Source organism: Aptenodytes patagonicus, chromosome 2 (genome assembly GCF_965638725.1).
Source record: "Aptenodytes patagonicus chromosome 2, bAptPat1.pri.cur, whole genome shotgun sequence".
NCBI classification, from domain to species: domain Eukaryota; kingdom Metazoa; phylum Chordata; class Aves; order Sphenisciformes; family Spheniscidae; genus Aptenodytes; species Aptenodytes patagonicus.
The window spans coordinates 74,792,385-74,815,078 of record NC_134950.1 but is presented as its reverse complement, the minus strand read 5'-3'; the positions used below and the strand labels follow the sequence as shown (position 1 = coordinate 74,815,078).

Sequence of the window (22,694 nt, the reverse complement as noted above, 5' to 3'; positions counted from 1 at the left end):
CCAGAGGATCTACTATTGTAATACAAAATCTCTCATCTCCAGCCTTGCTTTTTTTTATGGTTTTACAGAAGATTTTATTTTACTGAGCTCAAATCAATGAATTGGTATAATGAAAGCCAGCCAAGTGATCAGGGACTACCATGTTTATAAACCATTGCACTGTCCGAAGTATAAATATATCAAAACACTCAAGATCCGTCTTTGAAGGGGAACTTTTTAGCACTAAGAGGAACGCATACAGGAATTTTTTGGAACACCCATCTCCCTGCAAGGCATTCCCACTGCCCCGTCCTGCAGAAGGTGAACATGCTCCTTTCCATAACGAGACTTGCCTATTCTCACCCCCAGAGATCAACCCTTTCTGGGGTAACAATTTAAGAGCGACCCTAGACTGGCTTATTTGCCAATATGTAAAAGGCTGCCATGGGTAACACAAGGGTGTTTCATAACAAAACTGGCTTGGAAATTTTTGAATGCTATTCTTAATAAAAAGTGTTTGGTGTGAAGTTATTCTCGAAAGATTCATTGATGCAGGCTGGATAAAGGAAAGAATTATTAGTAAGATATCTGATTTTTAATACTCCTTTCAACTGCCTTTCTATATATATACCTTTTAGCTATATTTGTACAAATTTTTGTGAATACATATAAATAAAAAGCCCTGTTTTTAATTTTGAAAACGCTGACATACCCTCCTCCCCCCCCAGGAACGTACCGCTGCAGAACACAAGACAAATAAAATAGAATAGTTGACACCTGTGATTAAAGCATTAACCTTCTATGTAAACCTCATGTTTTATCCTTACTAACAAACATTTAAATTAAGAATCCTTTTTATCTTTCGTTTGAAAACAAATTACCCCAGAAAGGGATTACTATAAAATTTAAAATACAGCATTAGTTTCAACCAACAGTTATGCAGCATTAGTAGCAGAATATAACCATGAGGGGTATGACACACAGGGTATGAATTAAGGACAATTTGAATTTTAATTCACTACTAATACATTATGTTCCTTTTGTTGGATCATGCCTCAAACTGTTTTAAAATTGAGTGCGTAATATTAGGAAGGCATATCATCTCCAGTAATTTAATGAAGACTCCAAACAGCAGCTGAGAATGTCTGCTTCACATGGAATGCATCATCCTTTCCTTAATCCATTCATCATGCAAACTCTCGGCTAATGTGACTCTATATATTATTTAGATTGTGGAAACTCCCCAAAAATGTCAAACATTTTAAATGCAAGCAGAGACTTACTGCCCTATTACCTAAAGACACAGAAAAAGAATAGGCCAGATTGTTAAAATATGATCAAGACAAAAAGCCTAATTAGTCTACATTTCTTAATGTACACATTCCAATGCTCAAAACGGTAGTGTTCTTTATTTCACAGCAAGTCTCCCTCTCATGCACTGAAATCCCCAACTTCAGCTGCATTAGCCTTGTATTCTCCCCTAATATTTCATTTCTTGCTTTCATATAATTAGGAAATAAAATGGAAAATTAATTAGGAAATAAAATTGAAGTTATCCAAAATCTTTAATGCCCCATCAAAATCAGATTTCAGAAAAAAATTAAGTTTACAAGCTACATTTTTAGAAGTCGTTTTACAGACATGACTCTGTTCTGACCTCTGTAAGATGCTCATACACATTCTTCAGAGAATTTCACCTTTTTGCAATTTTGCACCATCTATTCAAAATACTTTGGCCTGGTCCCTTATAACTACATGGTTACTCATAGGCCCATATCTCCCATATCTCTCAAGAGCACAAGACAGTGTAACAGGTCCAAATCCTTCATAACCTGAATTTAAGTTTAATGGACTACAAGCGAAGGAAGGAGGACATATCCTAGCATATGCGTGTATAACATTGCTAAATAAGAACAGTGAGAGCAAAATAAATACAAGTTGTTGTCCCTGACACCCTGTAGCCTGATTTCAATGTTTTAAATCCATTTCAAAAGTTTTTAAAATGGAAGGCCAAAAGAAACTCTGAGTTGTGTTATGCTTCTCCATTATTGTGACTTTTTGTGAAGATGTTAATTGAATCTTATATAGAAGCTCTGCACATTTTAGGTAGGGAGATGTTTAGAAAAAAAAAATCTCAAGGAGAATTTTATTAAATGTATTATGTATAGCCACTTGAAAACTACCTGATGCTACTTCAAATGCACCTAAAGAGCCTCTGCATAGACTGTTTTCCTCTTTTCTCTTTCAGCCCAGGGTACAAATAGTCCACAGGAAACATTACAAAAATAACCTAGAAGAGACATTAAGTAAGGCAATTCTGTCCAAATAAAATTAAGCTGTTAAATCTCAGAGTTTAAATGCTGCTTCAGCACAATCTTGCAAGAAAAGAAGACAAGTCTTCATCTTGCGCTTCCTATGTCAGCACGACCATATATTCTCAACCCTCCTTCACATCTGGCAGAACTGGAAGCCTCTCTCTTCTCTCATGCCAGCAAAGGAATGAGAAAAACTTACTTAACCACTGCAGGGACAGAAGTAGTCTACTAGGCGATCTTACAAGATCCTTCATTCGAACTCCTCAGAAGGTGAAATTCTTCTGATACCTATTTGTTCTGCTCAGTGCCCAACTCTGAGATCAACAAGGCTTACCCACTCTAACCATCAGCACCAGAGACGCAGAGGCGCCCAGAAGTCGGGACACTGCCCTTCGCTATCCTAATATCACCTCTTTCAGTCTACTGTTGGGACTTTCACAAACACTTCAAATATTACCTTAAAAAAAAAAATGCAACTGTGCAGCCATCTTATTACAGAATAGCACTTGGCATTTTATCAATACTATGAAATTGTATTCATGGATCAATTTACTTACAAATTATTCCTAAAACCCAAGACTGAGTGCTACATGTGTAATATTGTCATATCTTGAAAGCCAAATATTTATGTTAGTAGTGATCTATTTGCACACCCTTCAAAGTCATGCTAAATCATTTCTGAAAGTAATGTAATAAAACGGGATTTAATATCCTGATAGCTCTTACATACTTTTGTTTCATAGGCTAAAGAGTCACACCCCCAAAAGCTACAAACAAGGTAGAGGTCTTGTAGGACATCAATTATACACTACCATAATGTTTATGCAATGAGAGACAATGAGGAAAACCTCATTCACTGAGGCAAAACATGAAAAAAAATATTTAGGTCATTTTCTAGAAAGGTGATGTCATATTTATATTCTGCATTAGAAATAGATGCTAAATTTCTAAATACTACAGGGCAGATCTCTACCTTTTCCGATGCTGCCAACCAGAGAGGAGCCATGAGAGGACAAATATTTTTTTCAAAATATGAAATTTTCAAAACGAGGCCACTCATGATTACCTAAACACAAAAATCAATAGACTTAGACACTACCTTAGCCACATTTGCTATACCTGATATCAATTTTATTCCCAGATTCCACCAGCCTTTCATAGGAACAAGGCATGACCAGTAATTTGCAGTGGCTCACAAACATTAACAGCAGTAAAACATGTATGCAATCCTTGTTCTCTAGCCCAGTGCACACAACCCAGAGCACTCTGATAAAGGACAGAGATGGAATGCAAACAAAAGTGTCTCCTGTGCACTAAACAGATCAGCTGGGAAATCCCACTGGAGCTCAGAACGGAGCTCGCATGTGCAGTATGAAAACGCAGTGCCGATGCATTTTTGAGAGCTGTACTAGCAACAGATTGGGGCAGGGGAGGAAACATATTTAGTCATCTTACAAATTTAGTACAATCTTTTATCTTGCATCCTACAAACAACAGTTATAAATAAAAGCTGCAATTATAAATAAACTGCATCCCAGAACTTCGAATTTGACAAAGGAATAATCCAAGTCTTGCTGAAAATCACGTTAGAGCTGAAGTTTTGAGGAAATGCTACACAGCATAGCCTCTGTAATAAATCTGTTTAATATTACTGATGCAGTACAAACAGCATACTCTTCAGTATTAAAATATATTGGAACCCCTGGAAGTAAGCATCAGTATCCTTAGACTTGAAAATACACATTTATTTTCTATTGAGGTTACCAAAGTTAATTCCAGATCGACAGAGAAGAAGAACAGAAGATCTGAACTCCTCTCATGAAACCTCAGGCTTTAATTACTGATATCTGATTAATATCGCTGCAGTGCCATAAAATGCCAGTACTCTGTTGTTTACCTGTCCATTTGTCAAAAGTTATTGTCTGCAGTAAACTTAACGTAATAAAGCTGAGGCACAGCTATGCCCAACACGAAAACTCCTCTCTACTCAAGTCATGGATGAAAACAGTTTTGAAATAAGACTCAGAGTCACCCTGAAGCTGCTGAGACTGACCTACATTTCCATCAGAGGAGAACGCCCTGTAGCAGGGGTGGCAGAGAAAGTGTCAAAACACTACAGCAAGAACCACCAGCACTCAAGTCAAGTGGTGTGTTTCTGGTAAACACTGACTTAGTCTTTCCTGGATACGAGCAGCAGCCTCGTGATATCATTATGAATGAGGATGTTAATAAATCTGCTTCTGACCTAAATTTTAAGAATAACCCAAGCCCTCAAATTGAAGACAATCGAGCTGGATAAAGATCTAATTTTCACACAGAAACAACATGGTTAAAAGGGCTAAAAGCAATACTTCTGAGAAAGATGGAATCACTGAATGTTGTAACATGCCAAACCACTTTTCAATGCACAGACTTCGCATACAACCACAGTTTTAACTTGTGGCCACACAAAGAGAAAGCACTGCAGATAAGCTTGCAACAAAACTTCACGCTACCCCTGAAGGTGCTTCTTCCAATCAAATCAGAACAATTCAGTTTAGAAAGAGGTCTTCATGTCTAGAATTCCTATCACAACTCCAATTAATCTTTCTGAATAGGTGACCTGAATGCAGGCAAATCCCTTATTGTTATTTAAAAGTTTCCATCCAGCCTGCTTAACGTCTGCCTTCAACAGTATTACATAATTTACCTGACATCAAGAGTATGAAATTTTCCTTTCTTCTGATCTCAAACATTTGGATATAAGAAAGGTCGCATTATCTCATGAGTCAAGTAGAAATCTTCTTTAGACCCTGGAAACAAAATCCAAAATGGTCCTTAAAACCATTGTGGTTACAGAATTCAAGCAGAATTTCACAAAAATAATTAGCTGCAATTGACTATTTCATTATCCTGAAAATGATCACAGGAAAGCATCTCTTGACAGAAGCAAAAACAATTCTGTCCTCAAAGGCTGAAATTGAACCTTAAGTTCTCTACCCAAATTATTTTCCACACTTGACCTATCAATTTGAATAAAGTTCAGGATATGGCTGCTCATCCAAAATGGAAGACACTCATAACTAAGAATGAGATTGCCAAGTGTTTGTTTGTATATACAGACACACACATGTATATATGTCTATATATATATTTTTAAAAGTTTACAGGAAGCAAGCTCATTTTTAAAGTTAATTTTTTTCCCCTCTAAACTTTCTCTAGGAAAAAGATTTATAGGTAATTTCTTCCAGCTAACTCAATTAAGTCAGCGTGAACAAGAATATTTCCAAATGTTGATTCTACAGTGGGCCAATAACAAGCTATATTCACCACAAAAGCCAGATGAAAAAATATTCCTGCTTGAAAGAATTGTAAAGTCTTTAATACCTCCATGCTTTCAGACTTCCAGCGTGACATTGCTGAAAGTTACATTGCTGGTCATCAGATCAGCAGATTTCCTTTACAGATGCCAGGTTAGTAAACAGCCTGGATTTCTAGCTTGTAACAAAACATTGAATAAACTTCTGAAGTCTTCCACCACCTATGTTGACAACTTTCCTCTTTTTTATCATCTTTTACATCACTATGACCTGAGCTAAATGAATACCAGAAGTTCACAAAGCATATCACAATTTATGGAGCTATTTAAATCCCCAAGACCTTATGAGGATTTTAATACACACTTTCTGTAAGAAAGGTTTTTTTCCCCCCCATGTTCCACCTAATGCAGTGCAACTGTGGGCTGCTGCCAAAAGCAATAATCTCACTTTTCACCATTACAGTTTTGGCCCATCCCCTTCTTTGCATCAGATCTGGTAATCATACAGCTGCTGGGTGTGTTGCTTCAGTTTGCTGATTGGGCAAAATATAATTTTTTTCCCCTTTTTGGTGTGCAATCCTCCATCCAGTTAGTGAATGCCAAGGCCACACAATCATCAGATCAGTATCATCAGAAGCAGTCCGAAGACTTCTTTTGGCTGCAGTCCACATTTACACCAGATTATACGTAGTATAAAACTACCCCCTTAGCTCTTCTCCTGAATTAAAATAATTAAAAGCAAAGAGAGCACACTTTCACAAGCCTCACAGACGTAAATATTTCAAGTGCTGCCATTTAAAAACCCCATAAAGTGTCACACATTTGAGTTCCGAGAGCGTGCTCTTGCATGTGTGCCTTTATTAGTTTTACCATGAATAGGTTTACTGAAACTATTTTCCTCACACAGGGATTGTGTAAGTTTTATGAATGTGTCATAATATGATTCAACTGTAGTATCTTAAAAGTATACAGCAAATCAATTTGTTTTGAGAAGTTAAAAATCCAAATGCCAGTGTATTCTCACATGTATATTTCAGGCTTAAAATGAACAATACTTTTTTAAAGCACACGTATGAAAACCAGATTGCAGTCCCATAACTGAAAATCATTATATTGTATCATATAATTAACACTGCCTAAATGTAAATACGGTTCTTTCTAAGCAAAGAGATGACAGAATTAGTCATATGAAGGACTTAGGAAGGAGCCCAGTATAATTGCTATAAGCTCCACAACATTCGTGTAAGTTAAGACTTAGAAGAATGGCTTTTAACACCAGAAAAAAAAATTGTCTACTTCCTCCCGATTGTGAAAGTAAGCCTGGCAGCAGGAACTGAGCAAGGTAGTTTGATTCAGAAAAAAAGCCTTCAATTATAACTTAAACTGACCACATTACTGTACTAGTTAAACATTAAGGTCTTAGTTAGAGATCTGCATCTTATTTTTCTATTAAGTGGCTGAAGTCATAGTTTGTATGAATTTAGACCCAGTTCACTCAAATATGTAGGGCCATCTGGCTAAAAATTCTGATTATACCCTAACACTATCTATACCACTCAAAACCCAACATACCTACTTCCTGAATACAGACAGTTTGAGAAAAGGATAGTTAAAAGATCTCAAATGTTATGCAGAACTAAATGAGGTATAGTAAGATGTCCGATACCCTTAATTCTGGCAAAATTATACAAAAGAACAAAATGACAAGGAAGATTTTTTACACCAAGTTCTACAGAACCTGCAGCCTTGGAGAAAGGGTTGCTAAGGTATCTCAAAGCTATCCACACTCCTCCTTGCTGCAGGTCTGCTTGGGGAAGTCCATCACCTTGCCAAGAAATCTCAACTTGCAAAATATGACACCCTCCTAGTACTGCATCATAAGCTCCAGTCGAGACCAGAGCTTACATGAACGACATTATTCTGTCCCAGCTATGCCTCCATTGTTTCCAGCCTTGACCACTTGTGCCTGGAAGAGTGTTTTAAGATGCTCTTCTCTAGTGTAAAAAAAGTCAGAATTGAGTTTAAACTCTCACACCAGGGACCCAAATGTCTCCTCAAATGTTTTATACATTCCACAATTTATTAAATAATGACTACAGCCTGGAAAGCTCAGCCTTAGAACACAGTACTCATTCTTCATTTTATAAAGCAGCTTCCAAGTCACCTGAAACAGCACTGAGAGCAAAACCAAGTCATACGACACATGCAAATTTCATGCATTTAACCACACCACTTTCCAGCTTGAGTATCGGTCTAAGACACACAGGCACAGATGAACACCTATTTTAGTCATTGACACCTATTTTATTCATTGCCTCCCTCATCTTCAGCAAAATCAAGGCAAGACTCTAGAGTTCCTAATCACCCGTCTTTTACTCTTTGCTGTCATGTCAAGCCCACAGCTGCATATTTTCCTGGCAACTGTGAATCAGCTCCCACTTTGATGACTGATTCACAGACCAGAATAAGACATGCTTACAAGAATTATTCTATTAACAACTTAAAACCAATCTGCTATCCCCAGCTGCTTGTTCCCCCACAATATCCCTCTAGAGGTTGTGGCACTGGCAGTTATATTAGTTAGTTACACCAACATGCCCCAGACCAGATTCGGGGAAGTATCCAGGCTAAGAAAATTACTTCTGGTTTAGTTTTTTCTTTTAAGTAAATCATTTAGTTGGGACAACGAGAAGAATAAGTAGAATAATGTTCCTGCTTGTAGACACAAAATGACTAGCAACTGAGGCACATGTCAATGATTTTAAAGGCGTCTACATGCCTCAGTAATTTTGTGCCAAATAATAAAAATAAATATAAACCCGTTAATATGGCACAGCTCAGCAGAACACAGATTTCAGCTGCTGTAGGTATCTCGTACTGAGGAGTTCCCTGAGCTGGAGAAGTGCCTAGAAGTTATTAAGACAGCTCACATTTTTGTTCTTTTAGTACGGAAACAAAATTTCTTGGCCAAAACATAGATGTGATGCCCTGAGTGGGTCATCTGTAGAGATTAACCTATGAGCACCCAGAGGCAGACGTGTGAGACAGAACACGTAACCCGTTAAAGTATGTGCTGCCTCGGGGACCGAGCAGGTACACAAATGTGCTTGCCTTCGCACAGGTGATGGGGGTTTTGGCAGAACCAGAAATTAATGCGAAGGATAACGTAGACTACTTCAAAAGCTGCTCTCCAGCTGACAAGTTACACCATCTCCATTAAATACATGTGGCAAATTGGTCCTGGCACACTTAATTCCACCAGCTTTTGAATGATTAACCATTAGGGAAAACTTTACAGACTTCGGTACTTCAGAAGAACTGACATACCGCAGAATTACAGGACTTGAAATAGTCACAACTTCCCCCCGCACCACATTAAACGAAGCAACCCACAAAACCTGAGAAGAAGAAAATTACATGGTTGAGCAGCAAAGCATGCCTTTGAACATATCCCGCTTTTTCGAAACCTTGATTGAAAGTGCTACTGGCAGCTGTGCCGTAAGCTCATAAATGTGGTAAGGACTGATTAGAAATTACCTATTCTCCTTCTCCCCAAACTATTTCCGTATTAGCAGGGATATAGATAGAACAAGTTATAACAGAAGCAACTCTACTAACGCAGCAGAAAGTGTTTCTGACCATGTGAGTATTTTGACTAACCAGATAAATACTTTCATAAGACATACATACAACACGGGAGCATATTTATAGTTTTCACAATTCTGAAAATGGCTACAGTGTTCTTGGAAAGTAATATTAATCCACACGTCCAGATTAAGATACGCTTGCATTGTAAACACAGTAGTGTTCTCAAATTTGCTGGGGAAATGTTAACACACTCCCCAACTTCTTAATTAGCGTGACCTTATAGAGTACATACTGAAAAGATGACAAAAGGAGGAGCTTTTTGGGGACCATTTTTCTCTCAAAATCTACTAAAAATGCACACAGCAAATAAATGTTAAAATTGTTGGCAGCAATTTACAAAAACAGAAAATCCAACTCTGCCCTGAGATCTTACCTAAAATTTTATTCTAGGATTCCACTTTCACACACATAGTATAGTGACAGTATTTGCGTCCATACAAATGGAAGAGAAACAAATGCAACATTACTAAATTTATAATGCGAAACACAGTAACTGCAGAGGATAGCCAAGTGTGCAAGACAAAAAATTCCTATAGCTCAACTTGATTTTAAAATTGTGATTTGTCTGCAAAAGCTTGAGTGATGCTTAGGTAATAATTTTTTAATAGTTTAGAACAATTTCTCCTTCCATTTTTGGTTAATTCAAAGTCTAGACTTCACAAAGCTTACAATTAAGTCAACTTTTTCGATCCACAAATTTATTTTCTTATCTTTGTACTTACACTATAAAAATGGTAGAATATATACATGCAAGTTTTCCAATATGAATGCTGATAAACAGATGATGTTATTTAGTTTCTTCCATACTTCCAGGGTCATAATGAAAAATTACTCGTTTACCTTCCAAATAACCAGCTGTTGTAACTATCATTTCCCAAAAGTTTTGTTAATTCCTTCCATTCAGCTCTTTCAGAACAACATACAGAAATCAACCCAAATTAGCATCCCAGCTTTGACAAAAGTCTCCAACAAAACTTACGATTTTCCTCACAGCTAAAACAATTTGAGAATGCTAACTACAAGTTCTTAACCGGTGGAAGTCACCGCTTTACAGTAAAGCAATTTCTTATCCTACAGAGAGTGTGATAAAAGGGGCAGATACTACATATGAATCTGCATGAATGTCAAGAGATCCCATTGCCAAGTTACAACCACGATCAGAGCAGTAACATGAGAGAAAAGGATATAACCCCCCCCAAACAACATCTGTCAGTTTTGAAAGAAAACCCTGCAAGTTCATGATTTGCATTCTTGCACTGTACTGAGAAACCGGCAAGTAGTGACCATAAAATCTGACTAATAATATGTCTGAAAATCAACTGAAAAGTTACGTTAATTCAAACTTATGAAACCATATTTTGAAAAATATATGGCTCAGTTATTAAGAACACCAGCACTACCAGGAACTCGCATGCTACACAGAATCACATTCATCACAGAAGATGAAGGTACCTACAAACCAGCTCTGTGTCACTCATTAAAAATGAAAAGCGGTCAGAGCTTCATCTCATTCTTCTAATACTATCTTCTGAGGTAGGAAATGAAAACAAATCAATCCAGCAGCTAGGCCTTGTGTATAAAGAAGCAACAGCAGAGCTTCTAAAGAAATGGGGTTTCTATAGCATCTGATTCTTGCAAGAGAATGCAGATAATTGATTGGGAAAATCTTGTTTCATGAGCTTTAACTTGAGAGTCCCTTTCATAAGCAAGAGGGGTGGGGGGAGTCATCAGCTACCCTGCCAGAGTAGCCCCAGGAGAGTAAAGCAATCTTAGTTTTATTTAAAACAAGGCTACAATTTTCTTTTTAATTATTTATGACTCAAATAGCTCTTAAAGGATCAATATTTCAGAGGCAAGATCAAAACAAACCAGACGGATATTAGAAAACATTATAATGCAACCCAAATGAGGCTTTGCACATTTCATTAGGTAAGAAATTTTTAAATTATTTCTTTCTCATCATCAAATCTTTTCTATTTCATATAATGCAGAATTTTAGTCTGCCTCATTACAAGCAGAGCATGAATTTTTCAAATCAGTAATTTTTTCCTGAAATGCCAAGTCTTAAGTTAACTTTGTTTTCCTTCAGCCAAATTAATTTCTATTCCCCGAACAGGCTTCATACTTGTAATCAGATTCAAAGTTAAATAACGCTGAAGAAAACTGGTTTCTGCTGTTCAATCTTATTTTACAAATAAGTACCATATATACAAGAAATCCTACTTTCCACTTCAACAGTAATATCTTACAGAACTGAACTCCTGTTTTGGATCACTCTTTACACATTCTTCATTTAAGTAGAGTACATTTTTAATACAACATAAGGCACTTACCCTTCTAACCTGACATCAGGTAAAGATCTGTTGAGTGCAATCATTTCACTTGCCATTAAATTAAATTGATTTATTTTAAACATTTCTTTCATTTTTTCTTGCTCCTCTTTCGGAATGACCACAGGCTTCCCCATCTCTCCAGGTCCTTCGTGTGGTTTTTGTATGGGTTCTGGAACTAAGAATAAATAAAATGTTGGTAACTACTTTTATGCTTGCTTTTGTTTGTTTATACTTTATTTTACACTGTAGAAGTGTTCCTGTTTAAAACAGAGTTCTAAACCCACCAAGTTTTGGAAATGAAAACAAATCTTCATATTTGGGAGTTTAACAGAAGTAGTTAAATGCTATTCTTAGACACCACAATTCATTTGAAAAAACAGTAAGGGTTTATATCTATCCATCATCATGTCCTAACTGACTAAAGTTCTGGAACAACAGGCATTTATATCCCAGATTGTTCTTGCACACACAAGCTTTTCAGGAAAAGTTGAATCCCTGAAAACAGGGATTTTAGTAAAGATTAAATTAAAGTAAAATTGTAACTTTACATTTATTTCCACATTTTTATTTTGACAGAATGACATTGGCATTCACAGTTGAGAAATAATTTCTCTTGGCTTTACTAACGTTATTTTTAGTCAACGTAATTACATTTTGGAGTTTAACGGTAGTACTCGAAACAGAAACAGTAACACTTCACATGTTTAAACCAAAGAAATCTTAAATATCAAATATCTGATTAAACTGATGAGGGAGAGAGGGAGGAGGAAAAGCAATGCAGACTCTTGAATTATTTTTTTAAACAAAGTAAGTGAAAAACCAAAACATTAAAAAAACCTTACATTTCCTTTACAAATACCCATTTACTTTTCTCCTGAACTGTTTTAAATGCTCGAATACTGAATTTGAAATATTACTACTTTACAAATTCACTACAAATTTTAATAAAAAATAGTAATTTAAGATCTAAACAGAGGAACAGAAAGTATTTTAAAATAAAGGCACCAAAGCGCTCAGTAATAAGCCCAGCTTCAAATTATCTTTAATTTGCATCTAGGACAGCACAGTGTAATTAAAGCTTATGCCAAGAGCAAATAGCCATGTAAAGAATAAAAACAAAATTTATAAAAAAAGCCCAAGCCTTCCATCCTTGCTGAAACACTAAGACTTAAAATATATGCTTACTAATAAGTGAAACATTTTGCTAGTTTGCATTTAGCATTAATTGGTTACAAGCACAATGTGTTCCTTGAGAAACTTTCATTTTCAAGTACCTGAAGCAACTGCACTAGTTGCATTAACGCAGTAACATTTAGCAGAGAAAATCCTCCCACCACAGAGATGCTTTCTTTTTACCAAACTCCCCTTGACTGTAAGTTGAGCTACATAATACTAGAAGTTACCAGCCAGCCACTCATACACTAAAAACTGATAGAATCGGTATGTCCAAGCAGATCCTGAGCAGACGGATTTAGGCGCTTGTTTTAACAAGCAGTTTGCAGTTAATCAGATGCAGTTTGCTTTGCATCTTTGCCTCCTAAGAAAGTACAGTTGAACATGCATCAAAACTTGCTGATTTGCAATTGCATAACTTTTTAAATAAGAATTTGTGCCTTTTGGGGGGTAATCAACATAAAATTATAGTATACAATAAGGCAATTATTTGGGCTTAATTTTATATATTCAGCTTGGTTTTATTACGTAGGCTATCATAACTATTTTTATTAAGTGTATAACAATTAGTATATAGGTTCACTTGGACAGAAAATGATTAAATGAGTGTTCAACATACCTAAAATGATTAAACAAAAGCTATCAGAATATAGTTATATGTTAAAAAAAACAATTATTCACCAGGTTTTTCAGCATTCTCAAGAGTGAATGTCTTATCCTACCATATTTGTTATTTAGAAGAAAAAATAATTTTCTGTTTCATTTATACTTCCAGTTGTTTAACTTTGACTAAACCAGTTGAACTGAATAGCTAAATTAACTGAAAACTCATCTTTCACATTTGTAGATCTTGCTGTTAGATGCTAGTTTAGCACATCAGTGAGTTGGATCCAGGTGTACAAATTCCTCAAATTCATCAGCGAATTTTTAAATTTCATTAGCAAATATATACTACTTGATTATACATTTTACCTAAATAAAGTACTCCCTTCTCCTGCAGAAAAATCCAGCAACAGCTAACTAGATCCACAGATATTTTATGGACCTCACTAAATGCAAAGACAGGCAAGCTTGGTGTGCAAGCACAGAGATGACTTTCCAAGAAGAGTTAACTATCTTCTCTCAGGTTTCTGCATTTACAGTAATCTATTTTCCCACAAAAGCATGTAGTTTTCATACAAACACAAACCAACAACATTCTCCCAAAATGACTAATACACGTTGTTAAAAATTCAAACTGCAGTGCTCTTTTGTCAGTTAACTATGAAAAAAATATTTCCTTTGAAGGACTGTAGACATGTACTGATGACATACTTCTAACAAACAGTAATTTAATTTAGAGCTACAAGTTTCAGAGCTAAATGAATGACTTAATCATCACCTGATCCAACGGGAAATGTAGTAATGTTTTTCCAGACATTTCTCATTTGTATCAGTAAAACATTAGTTTCGAAGAGGGCTTGATCTTTTCCAGATCTTCATTAAAAGTCAGGAACTCTTTATGGACTATGGACTACAAATTCCTTTTTACGAGGCAATATGCCTGTGAAAAACAGGTACTTCAAAATCTAAGACCATCTAAAGCCAGAAAGAGGGACGGATTCTTCCCTGACATGTCTTTAGGGGCCACAACAATGGTAAATGACCAAAACGCCAAGTCCAGTCACCTTTGGAGGAGCCAGCACAATTACAGGAAAGCTGTTTCGACAGGTACAAGTTCAGAGATGTTTTGTCTCTTACACACACCCCTGATTTATGACTGATTTATGATGAACAGTCCTATTTTCAAATATTAGATCTGTGGTTTATATCTTGAACCTACTCACTTTTCTTAAGAATTTTTTACGCAGATAAGAATATTCAGAACCAAGTCACAACTCAGATATTCCATCTTTACCAAAGAGCTCAAAATTCAGAACACAAGACCTTGATTGGCACTTGACAAAAATGACTGGTCCTAGTTTAAATTTGTCATTGCCCCAAGAAATGATTGTAAATAGCAAGTAGCTGAGATCACAAGACTCTTGCAATACCAATCCTAGGTCTGAAAGATTTTTTTTTCTTTTTTTTTTTTTTTGTAGGGCTTCTAATCATTACACAAGTGGAATGCCCCTTGAGCGGAAAAAAGGGAAAAAGGATGAGTTTGGAAGTTTATTTAGAAACTGCATCAAGTGCCAAAGCTGGAAGTTCCTTTGCAGTCATACCTTTAAGAAGCCTGTAACTGGGGGTAAGGAAGGACTCATTTGATCTTCATTTAAGTCAAGACCTCAGAGCTGACATACAGAATTCTTACAGAAATAAGACAGAGCTACACAAAAAAAATCTTTATTAGTAAAACCACAGTACTACCTGGGCATTTTTTGTTTACAGGAATAGTCCCTTTTTGTATTGTTAGAGAACAGCTTGAGCCCTTTCTTTAAGTCTAGAACTTGATTACTCTTATCAGTAAGTTCTATTCCAGGCCGTGATATCTAAATTGCAATGCCAAATCCCCAACTGGAAACAACAGTGCTCAACTAGATATCCTATGAATTTCAGGTTTGGAAAAAACTACTACATAACATAGATGATGCTTACTAAGGTTCAGTGATTTTCTTTCCAACTCATAACAATCTTTAAACTTACAGCAACAGCCCTCCATCATCAGCTATTACTCTCTGTGAGTTTGACTGATGAACCATCAGTAATTACAAAAAGGGAACCACCACGCAGAAGATGTGCCAACAGAAGGAACAGCTGTGACAGTTTGGGCAAGGGGTGTGCACTGTCCAGGTCAGCTGGGTAGCTCAGAATAGGTGAGACAACCTGAGAGCTGAGCACTGGAGAGAGCTTCCCCTGACCTACTCCCCCCTCTCTAAGAGTGGTCATGGTGGGAAGAAGGAAGAGCAGCACTATCAGCCAGGACAAGCACAGGCTCCCTCCCAGCTCCCACGGACTGATGCTGGAATCAACACTGCTAGGTGTTCTGATCCCACTTCCCCAGGCTACCTCCTGAAGCTACTACTGTCTTCTTCCGCCATGGTGGAAGGGGTGGGCAAAGGCTTAAGCTTATGGCCAAATCATCCCACACAATTACAGTCACTAGATTCTAACTATCCCTCCCCTCTGGTACCACTTTAATTCCCCAGTCCTGTACTACCCAGACACCATGCCAGGCCCCCTTTTCCCAAACATTTCCACCCCAGCTCTCTTACTCACAGCCTGGTAAGTGCCTGTCCCTTTTCCACTTCACCTTTTGTCCCCTCATCTCCACACTCGCATCATTTCAACTACCAGCCCTCAATCTCTATGATAGCAGACACAAAGACCTTTATCCCAGTCGTCTTACTGTCCACCATAATCATGTACACAGATTTTTCCACAGATTCACATTCACATTCCTTTATTATTTCTTATTTTGAGCAATGTGTAAAATATAACAGTGGTATACATACAATCCAATGTTAGACACATAAGCTGAAGCTCATGATTTAAGATGCTGGTATCTTATGCCATCAATACCAACGAGAAAGATTTTTCCCAAAGGCAATTTAGACCACGGCTCTAAGTCTCATTCTGAAAAAGAAACTCCCTCCATTTTCTGTATTAAAAACCTAAGGAAAACACCCTTCTAACTTCATGAAAGTCTGAACTGTCCAGAAATCATCCTCAAAATCCTTTGCTCCTGCTAAAATATCTAAAGACTAATTTTTCCAACTAAGCAAGCACAGCCTAAAATAAACTTACAAACTCTTTAGAAAAACTTACTCATATGTTGAGTAGGTTCATTAAATGCCATGGAATTCTTCCACGAATTGCAAAGAGAAGCTATACACTAGAGTGATATGGACAAAGAGACTATTAAATTCAGAACACTTACATAATTTATGCTGAATCAAGAAAACTAAATCAATTACGGAAATGAATAGGGGGAAAAAAAGTGAAGTAAAAAAGCAGATTTTGATAAAAGCTTCACAGAAAAAATTAGCCTCAATGTTATCTGAGGAGATTCTCAGCATTCTGAGTGGGAATAAATCCACTACAGACTCCAAATCAGTAAACTACTGGAACAAGTAAGAATATCTAAGATCAGGCATGCAACCAGGTTAAAAGGAAGTGTCACATTGTCAACTACAACCGTGGTTTCTAGCGGACATATTTGAATATATAAAGACTGTACTTAACTAAGTAAAGCCAATGTTACATAGGGAAAATCATAATACTAATCTTTAAAAGCTGCAGATTTTCCCTCACCTGAAGGATCCCCCAATGACTTTATGTGTAAAGTCATCCAAACTTTCAACATCATCAATATATCAAACCAAGTTTGCTATATATTGACCTCAATTGCTGTTTGCCAAGAGCAAAAACGATCCTGTTTGCAAAACAGCTCTAAAGAAGCCTGGCATAAGTTATCTGCTTAGCATCGTGTAAACATGTTGTGGGAATCCAAAAAGTGGATCCATTCCTTAACACAGTATCAGTCATCATCTTATCCTCAAGAAGATTTCCCAACTTCTGGGGGAAAAAAAAAAAAAAGGACAAAAAAAAAGACTGAATTCCTATAAGAGACATACTTTCTACATAACCCTAATTCATTTTCTCGCCACTTTCTTTTCCACTCACAGGAAAAGAAACCCAAAAGATGAAATGCAAGCAACTGAAAATTTAAATCCCTTCTGCAACACTCAGGTGAACCAGAATCTCTCTAAAATATTTGCATGGAGTCGTGGAAACAACAGTTCAGAGGTACTAAGCAGAGAAATTCTACATTCTTTCACGTTGTTGCTCTCTGTGGAGATTTCTCGTCCTGTTTTCATCATGGGGAGAAAAAAAACAAACCAAACCAAAACTAACATTTCCTAAACATCTCCCCAGTGTTATTTTGTAACAGAGCAACATTGTTATCAAAACATTTCAGAAAATTTCCCAGGGATGTCAGCTGTCCATACCAAATGCCAACAGGTGAAAAAGTTTTTTGTGATGGAAAGCATTAATTAAATCTTGAGTACAGTTGGCTGATCAGACTTAACATTGAGCATCACTGCGTAAGTTTCCTATAGCAGCAGTGAAACATACAGACACAGCCTTTCCAGTGGGAGAGGCACCATACCACAAAACTAGATGTTTCACAAATGAACTGGAGGCAGCAGCTGCCTGCAGTTCTAAATGCCTGTGCTGAGACGTTGCAGGGGTGAATTCTCCCTGCATCAACCCTTTTTTCCCCATGTGATCAACTATGACGACCTCCCTAAAACAAAAGCTGGCAACAGGAATGGTACTGGCTTTCAAAAAGCTACACTCAGCTCATCTAGCTGGTACCAAAAAACTAAGATGGCAGTAACAAAACAGAAAGCTTATCTGAGGAGCTTTAGTATTGAATAACACAGCTCTCACTTCAAAGGAGTTACATACATAAGCATGTGCATACGTGTGTATATACACACTCACACCCACCCCCCTCATATTTGTCACTTCTACAGCCAGCTTTATTCTATCTATTTTCATAAATTTATTTTCATTGCAACATTCGCTGTCCCTTACTGCTATAGTCACTGGCCAAATTTTGGCTTAGTTTTTTGTTTTGTTTTTTTGCGGGGGCAGGGGAAGAAGTAAGGTTGGTTGTTGGTTTGGTTTGTTTTACCATCAAGTCTAGTGAAGTTAACAGTGCCTTTGCTTCCTCACTGGTGGAAATTTAGAACATGCTTTAGACAATATTAACATAGCTTACATTCCCAAACCGCTTGTTGCATAGTTTTATTATTTTTCCACATACATTAGTGCTTAAAATTCTACATCTTAAGTAAGCATTTAAATCTGCAACATACATCTCAGGTAATGTGCTTATTTCCTAGTCATTCAAAGAAACACTGACTATTCTGCAACACCTAAATACTGATGCAATACTATATTGTTGGGGGGGGGGGGGAATCAAATGTTTAAAAGCAGTGCAGTTTTAAATGAGCATAATTTAAAGATTACTCAGGCAGAAAACTTACCATCTCCAGCAGGCAGGCCTCGTTCTTTTTTCTCATCACATTTGTTGCATTCACTGAAGTACAGCAACAGAAACATATCCAGAAGGACCCAAACCAAAGAGGTGGCAAGGACCACCTTGCAATATGCAAATTTTTTCATGGCACTTTAAGTCAAATACAAAAATTAAAAAGTATAAATAAAAATATCAACAGGTTGCTTTAATCCAGTTTGAGAGACGTTCTGTATCTGGGGGGAAAAAAAAAAAAGAAAAAAGTCACAAAAAGTTACAAGAGGACAGCAGCTAAAAGCAGAAATTTTAACTACATTTTAATGGTAACAATTTAGTTACCAAATGCTGTATGTATCAAAATGAATGCCCTATGCACTCCAATGAGATTAAGGGAACAAGGTCAATCAAAGCAGCACTACTCCAGTCCTTCACTATGTTAACATTCATCACCTGAAACGTTAAAACAATTGACCAAAACAGAGTGCTCTGCTGAGCCACTGGAGAAGAGGGTAGGTACATCTAATGAAATTAAAAGGAATTCTCTGGATCCTCTAGAAATCAGAACAAGCTAAATGGAACCAGGAACATCTCAGGAAGCAGGGTATCAATCTGTGCTGTGTGAAGTCCATGGCTAATATTCCTCATGCTCCTCCCATGCAGTACACATGGACTTTCTGTGCCCATCACTAGGAATGCTAGTCTACAAATGCCTGTATTTTCAATAAAGTCTAACGGCACATTACACCTTTGTCACAAAGACAAATGCTTTGCTTTCAGCAAACCAAACATAAACATCCCTTTTGGTAAAGTTAAACAGTAGGCAAAGTGAAGAAAGTACCTACAAGCCACTGTGATCATATTCAAAGCTAAAGGTATCAACTGATAATTTTGATGCTTAAAGTGACTTTAATAATTTAATGCTTGATTATAGAGCAAACTTTTATATGTTTTTCAACATGTATACATTAAAATTTTAGAATGCCAATCTTTGAAATTCTCTTTTGTCCTACTCAAATTACAAGCAAATTTTGTTACAAGGATTGCTTATTTCCATGACTGACAATTGGGTAGGACAGAATCAAGAACAGCTTTGGGCTTGTTCACTTACACCAAAATATGATTTTTTAATTTTTTTTTTTTTTTTTTTAACCAACAGGTTCCCCACCAGTGCTGACGTGTTTCAACACAAAATACTCCCAAAGTATTTCCCAGTGGGAATAGCTTACTAGTTAAAACCAGACTTGCAGATATTCTTAACTTATAAAATAAACAGGAAATAAGACTCTTCAAAAACACACTAGAATTTTAAAATTGACATGCATACAGTTTCTCTTACGTGCTTTCAGCCTAAACTGAAGAATTTATTGAAAAGGAGAATTTTAATCGTAAGGCATGATTATGCAAAAACCTCACAAAAAACTCTATCATTAAGTCTACCCTTCCTTTAGTACTTCACTGTCATAATTTGATTCCTGCCTTCCCCGCCACCCCTCCCTGCTTCTTGAGGGAAAATACTATGACATCCCTCTTCTAAATACAGCTTACTACTCCTTATTGGCAGCAGAGACATTCATGTCTCCATGCATCCCTATACACCTAAGTGGCATCGGTTTGGATGGCAGAGCGACATAGGAGCCAGTAACCTTCCACTGCTACAAGACTAGAAGGGTATATCTCCCTCTGCTTCCTGCATAGGTGCGCATCAAATGCCAAGAAAGAGTTTTGTTTGGGATAATCTCAGTTTGCATCTATATAGTTTTGGTATACAGGGATGACTATATAAAATGAAGAACTGCAAAAGTATCTGTAATTAACAACTTGATGATAAAATAGCACATGAAATTACCACAATGAAACATTAAGTGAGGTATGTTAAGAAAAAAATCCTAGGGGTTGTTTCTTCAGGTTTTTTGGTTGGTTTTTTTGGTTGGTTTTTTTGCTTTGTTTTTATAAATAGACACAAGGATGGGCCTGAACTTTGGATCCTGGAGTTGCACTATAAAGATCTATAAAACCATCAGCTTGGTGATCAGCAGCAGCGAAAGAAAAGTAATTTGTTACAGACTACTAAGAGAAGAAGAGAAACCAAACCATCACTATGCCATTACACAGTATCTGCTTTCTCATCTTGAGTGCTGTATGAACATCCAGTCTTGTCATTTCAAAAAGGATATAGAAGAATTAGAAAGGACAAGTGAGAAGGGCAAAAGGATGAAGACAACAAGGAATAGCTTCATTATAAGATGTAAGTGAAGACAGTAGCATTATTCCTGGCTGGAAAAGCTGTAATCAAGTGGCAGGTCTATAAAATCAAAAGCTGCATGGAGATGGTAAATAGAGAACAACTGTGGCCTGTTACTCTTATTTCTTGTATTGGCAGAAATCAAGTAAATTTAGCAGCAAGAGGTTAAAAAACAAAAGGAAGGTATTCCCCACAATGTGTAGTTATGCAGGGGAACTGCCTGCCACAGTACACTGCCAGTGCTGCAAGTCTGTTCATCAGCTGTTAAATACCAAGTCCTCACCCCTACTTCAGGCAGGCCCTGACTGTGACCCTCAAGTCACTGCACGCTAGGAGAGTACGGCGAGGAAGTATCATTACAATTTCCCCTGTTCTCTTCCCTAGATATACGCTACCAACCACTGGCAGAAACAAATACTGTATACAGATGAAATCTGTCTGACATGGTACGACTGTACTTGAACTCTCCATACAATTGGTTTCTTCTTTTGCTCTCATTCAGGATGCCATAGAAATGATCTGGCAAAGAATCAAGTCATACCACCACCCTGCTTGTACAAATGCCAATTAAAAACAACATGTTTTAAAAGAAAACTAAATAAATTCTTATAATCTCATACTTCTCAAAGTTCAGACTCATGAGGTATTAGGCTATAAAAGAAAGTGTAAAACACATAGGGGCACGGTGCTTAGGGGTCCTCAAATTAGCAAGACACCAGGAGGAGAACTGTTATCTAGACCTTCTGTCCATAAAAATACCAGCTATATTAAGTGTTTTAAAGTGCATAGGCTGGCACTGTATCTGCTTCTAATGCAAGAAAATTCCTTTTGAGAGTTTAGGGAACCCTTTGAATCCTTTGAGGGTTCAGGGAAGTGATCAAGAGACAGCAATGCAAAGTTCAACACACACCAGGTACCATCAATAAGGTCCTTCCCTGTACCTTTAGACAAAGGCTCTCACTCTCCCTTGGGCAGTTTACCATCTCATAAATCAAAACCAGTGGTAAGAATACAGTGTATGACAGCACTTCCACTGTCGGCTTACCAGGAGAATTCAGGCAGCACAGTAGTGAAGCAGAGGCGCCCAGAAACTGCTGAAGCAATTGCTCTTAGCACACCAGAGCCTTGACCCAGACAGACCTCTGGAAGAGGATTCCACCATCCAGGGCTTGGGCTGTAAGAAATGCTAGGTACCTCTCTCTGGTGCTGGAGCAGTGGTGGTGGCCTCACCCATGGGAGGGGTGCTCTGCCAGAGGTGCTGCTTCCTCAGTGGAAGGAGCTACAGGACAAAGCGGGCAGACTGGTACACCATGAGCAAGGGCAAACAGTAAGTAGACAGGTCTCCACAGAGACCTTGCAGCACCACAAGTCTGAACCCCATGATGCAAGGAAGAAGAGACAGCCAGGCATTGCACTCAAAGGATGAGTGGATGAAGACTCCCAAGATGGGGGCTGAGTGAGGGACAAATCCAAGAAATTAGTGACTTGTGGCAACAGAAGGAAAGCCTGCAGATGTGCATTTCCAGAACAGTTATACTGCCTGGGATGCTGTTGAAAGACTGATGAGTCTGCCCGAGTTCAGCTCTTAGACAACCACCCCTTGGCTATTCATTCATGTATGAATCAATGACACTGCCAGGTGTGAACCTGAGCATATGAGCAGTGACTTTAGAGCTCAGGGTGGGTGGTAGAGTGTAGTAGGCATGGGACCCAGATACTGCTCTCCTCAATTGCTCCA

General features: G+C 37.5%; 1 protein-coding gene across 2 annotated transcripts in view; it reads right to left on the bottom strand.

Annotated features, from left to right (window-relative positions):
- The window catches only part of GALNT1 (polypeptide N-acetylgalactosaminyltransferase 1), a 91,144-nt gene that overhangs the window by 27,010 nt on the left and 41,440 nt on the right, over window positions 1–22,694 (bottom strand). For both annotated transcript variants that reach the window (XM_076330238.1, XM_076330239.1), the window contains exons 3-4: window positions 18,725–18,950; window positions 11,574–11,748 (exon numbers count right to left, since the gene is read on the bottom strand). In XM_076330238.1, coding sequence (XP_076186353.1) covers window positions 11,574–11,748; window positions 18,725–18,863 — 314 coding nt within the window. In that variant the 5' untranslated portion in view covers window positions 18,864–18,950. The remainder of the gene's footprint in view (window positions 1–11,573; window positions 11,749–18,724; window positions 18,951–22,694) is intronic.